Here is a 3,654-nt window from a genome sequence, read left to right as displayed (position 1 = left end):
GTGACATATATGTAAGTTCAGGCCCTCTATAGTTGCTTTATTGGAACTGCAGGCATTTCAAACTTTGGATTAGAATAAAGGTCTCAAGAACGTGTTGACAGATTGACAGATTATCACGATTTTTGTATGGAGATAGCTAAAGTGATGACTTTTATGATTAGATAATAGGTTACTAACTAATAATGCATATTAACTATTTTGCACGAATTTGCTGCATTCCACGAGAGGACTTTCAAAACGGCTGTAGCTGAGAAAGAGAGAAATGTCGATAGATATGAATTATGTAACTGAAGACCTTAGTTGCATGATTATGGAAGAAAATATTATAATTCATAGCGTTTTGCATAATAAAGTAAGAAACCTTATAATAAAGTTACATGTACATCTACAAAAGGACAGGACTATCAAAACATTGACAACTTAGAAGGTCTCAAAAACAGGCATTCATAATAACCCTTCAAGTTTACTTGGTGAAGGTATGCATTTGAGAAACTCTAGTTTCTATTTGAGGTCTAGGTGCACGCCCTAACAGTAACACCACCAGGCTCTTTTTGGGTCTAGGAATTGGGACTAAACCCATCCTACACATTACAGGGTATACAGCCATATAGATCAGGGGATAGAAACCAACAGTCTGTAGGTAAGGCTTATTAGGGGTACATGATTGTACAGTTTTTGGCCACCTGGTGTTTGACCTTGAATTGGTACTGCAGCAGAACTTCCGCTTTTGTTTTTTTTGACTTGGACATGCTACGGTCTTGATTTTTTTTAAATGACAGATAGCTTGTGGTGTAAGGAAGAAGTGGGGTAGGTATGGGTGCTCTAGCAGCTTGCTCTGGAACTGCAGTTGAGGTTTTATAAAATCAATTCAAGGAACGACAAATTTCCGAGATATTTACTATACAGGTACATTTATATCAGACAGAGCTGTACACAATGACTGTAAAGAACTGGCCGCACACTGAAGGCCATTTTGAAGAGCTACATTAGTTTATCAGAGGCGGCGGCAGGAAATTTCGTCTGGGGGGGCGAACTTTTACTGACAGAATTTTGCGGCACACGCTACCCGTCGCGCCGGAGGCACGACCACCCTAGGGGGGTCCGGGGGCATGCTCTCCCGGGAAAAGTTGAAATCTAGACCCTCTAAAACGGCATTTCATGCGTTTTGACGGGCAAATTTTGCTGCCAGACTAAGCTAAGTTTGATGGCAATTCTGTTAGAAAGACACATGGTTTTAGCGAGGGCAATTTCGAGTGCTGAAGGTGCGAGCTGTTGCAAGGTTGGTCTTTGGAAATTTCGAAATCTGCACCCTCTGAAACGACATTTTCTGTATTTTGAGGGACAAGTTTTGCTTGCAGACTATGCTAAATCTTATGCCATTTTTGTCAAAGAAAAAGATGTTTGAGGGCGATGACCTAAGCTACCACGCACAAATTTTCACCATGTCGTTGTGAGCGCCGGAGGCGTGAGTCATCGCTAGGGAAGTCCGGAGAAACTTTTAAAATCTTGACCGTCTGAAACGTCATTTCCTGAATTTCAGTGGCACATTCTGCTTGTAAACTAAGCTAAGTACGATAGTACAATTTCTATTGGTTTAAAAGATTTTTCAGAGCAACGCTCCCGCAACATATTGTCCTGCATCGAAGACGCAGTCGTCACAAGGGAGGTCTGGCAAAATTTTGAAACGGGGACTCTCTGAAACGCCATTTCTTGCATTTTCAGGGGTAAACTATGCTGTTAGACTAGCTTGATTTTATGAAATTTCCATCATAAAAAAAATACACAAGGTTTCAGCTTGATTTTTTTGGGGGGGGGGGGGGCATATTTTCCGGGGGGGGGGGCAGCCCAGTACAGTGTACAGTTCCACACATGTACCACTCTTATCCTGTGTCATCATGTCATGTACAGTTCCACACATGTACCACTCTTATCCTGTGTCATCATGTCATGAACAGTTCCACATGTACCACACCTGTTCTGTATCATCATGTCATGTACAGTTCCACACATGTACCACTCTTATCCTGTGTCATCATGTCATGTACAGTTCCACACATGTACCACTCTTATCCTGTGTCATCATGTCATGTACAGTTCCACATGTACCACACCTGTTCTGTATCATCATGTCATGTACAATTCTACATATTTCAAACCTGTTCTGTATCATCATGTCATGTACAGTTCCACACATGTACCACACCTGTTCTGTATCATCATGTCATGTACAGTTCCACACATGTACCACTCTTATCCTGTGTCATCATGTCATGTACAGTTCCACACATGTACCACTCTTATCCTGTGTCATCATGTCATGTAGTTCCACACATGTACCACTCTTATCCTGTGTCATCATTCATGTAGTTCCACACATGTACCACTCTTATCCTGTGTCATCATGTCATGTACAGTTCCACATGTACCACACTGTATCCTGTGTCCTGTGTCATCATGTCATGTAAAGTTCCACACATGTACCACACCTGTTCTGTATCATCATGTCATGTACAGTTCCACACATGTACAACTCTTATCCTGTGTCATGTCATGTACAGTTCCACACATGTACCACTCTTATCCTGTGTCATCATGTCATGTACAGTTCCACACATGTACCACTCTTATCCTGTGTCATCATGTCATGTACAGTTGCACATGTACCACACCTGTTCTATATCATCATGTCATGTCATGTACAGTTCCACATCCTGTGTCATCATGTCATGTACAGTTCCACATGTACCACACCTGTTCTGTATCATCATGTCATGTCATGTGCAGTTGCACATGTACCACACCTGTTCTATATCATCATGTCATGTCATGTACAATTCCACATCCTGTGTCATCATGTCATATACAGTTCCACATCCTGTGTCATCATGTCATGTACAGTTCCACATGTACCATACCTGTTCTGCTCCTCCAACTTGGCCAGAAGCTCTAGCTCCTCCTCTCCCAGCCGGCCATCAGGGGAGGATAGAGGTGTTTCCATGTTGGGCTCTTATAGGGTACACCAAGCTGTGGGATAAGATACATATTTAACAGGAGTCAGCTCATGAGACCCACATCACCATTCAATTGATATTCTTGATCTTTGTACCACTTATTCCCTGTTGATCACTAAAGTTTTTCTTGTCAACATCTTATTTTCACCTCCCAACATGTCGAACTACCCTTATTTTCACCTCCTCACATGTCGAACAACCCTACCCACAAGCAAAATATCATCACAATCCCTCCAGAGGTTCTTAAATTATACTAATAAATATCTGGAAATACAGACAGACAACTCCCCCCCCCCAACACACACACAAAACAATACACTATTTTCTCGATCAAAGTACGCACCCCCGTTTGGGTCCAAACAGGAGACAAATCTGCAGGGCTGAAATATAAAATGCAAAATCTCAAATAAACTATGCACTCCTTGTCTGCTGATTAGCGAACAAGGAATGCAACGGAGCCAGTAAGAGACGGTACAACTCAAGAGCCTTTATTTCAACATGGTGGCTTGGTTGGTAATGGACCCTTCCAGCCAAACGCCATATCGAACAAATAGAACCCCCTGTTCTATTTCGAATACTCGGTCAAAAACAGCCCTAGTGGGACAGAAATGGCCAAAGAGAAATGCTTTGCCTTTTTTGTTGA

At 42.0% G+C, this 3,654-nt stretch overlaps 1 protein-coding gene across 3 annotated transcripts in view; it reads right to left on the bottom strand.

Annotated features, from left to right (window-relative positions):
• LOC118420603 (EVI5-like protein) overlaps positions 1-3,654 on the bottom strand; it is a 39,297-nt gene that overhangs the window by 33,683 nt on the left and 1,960 nt on the right. For 2 of the 3 annotated variants that reach the window (XM_035827443.1, XM_035827445.1), the window contains one exon: positions 2,916-3,024. In XM_035827443.1, coding sequence (XP_035683336.1) covers positions 2,916-2,998 — 83 coding nt within the window. In that variant the 5' untranslated portion in view covers positions 2,999-3,024. Of the gene's footprint in view, positions 1-2,915; positions 3,025-3,354; positions 3,378-3,654 lie in introns of those variants that run through there. The other variant, XM_035827444.1, reaches the window with a different exon arrangement.

The sequence above is a fragment of the Branchiostoma floridae genome, chromosome 8 (assembly GCF_000003815.2).
Source record: "Branchiostoma floridae strain S238N-H82 chromosome 8, Bfl_VNyyK, whole genome shotgun sequence".
Classification (NCBI taxonomy): domain Eukaryota; kingdom Metazoa; phylum Chordata; class Leptocardii; order Amphioxiformes; family Branchiostomatidae; genus Branchiostoma; species Branchiostoma floridae.
The sequence above is the reverse complement of the archived record's forward strand: the minus strand, read 5'-3'. Positions and strand labels throughout refer to the sequence as shown.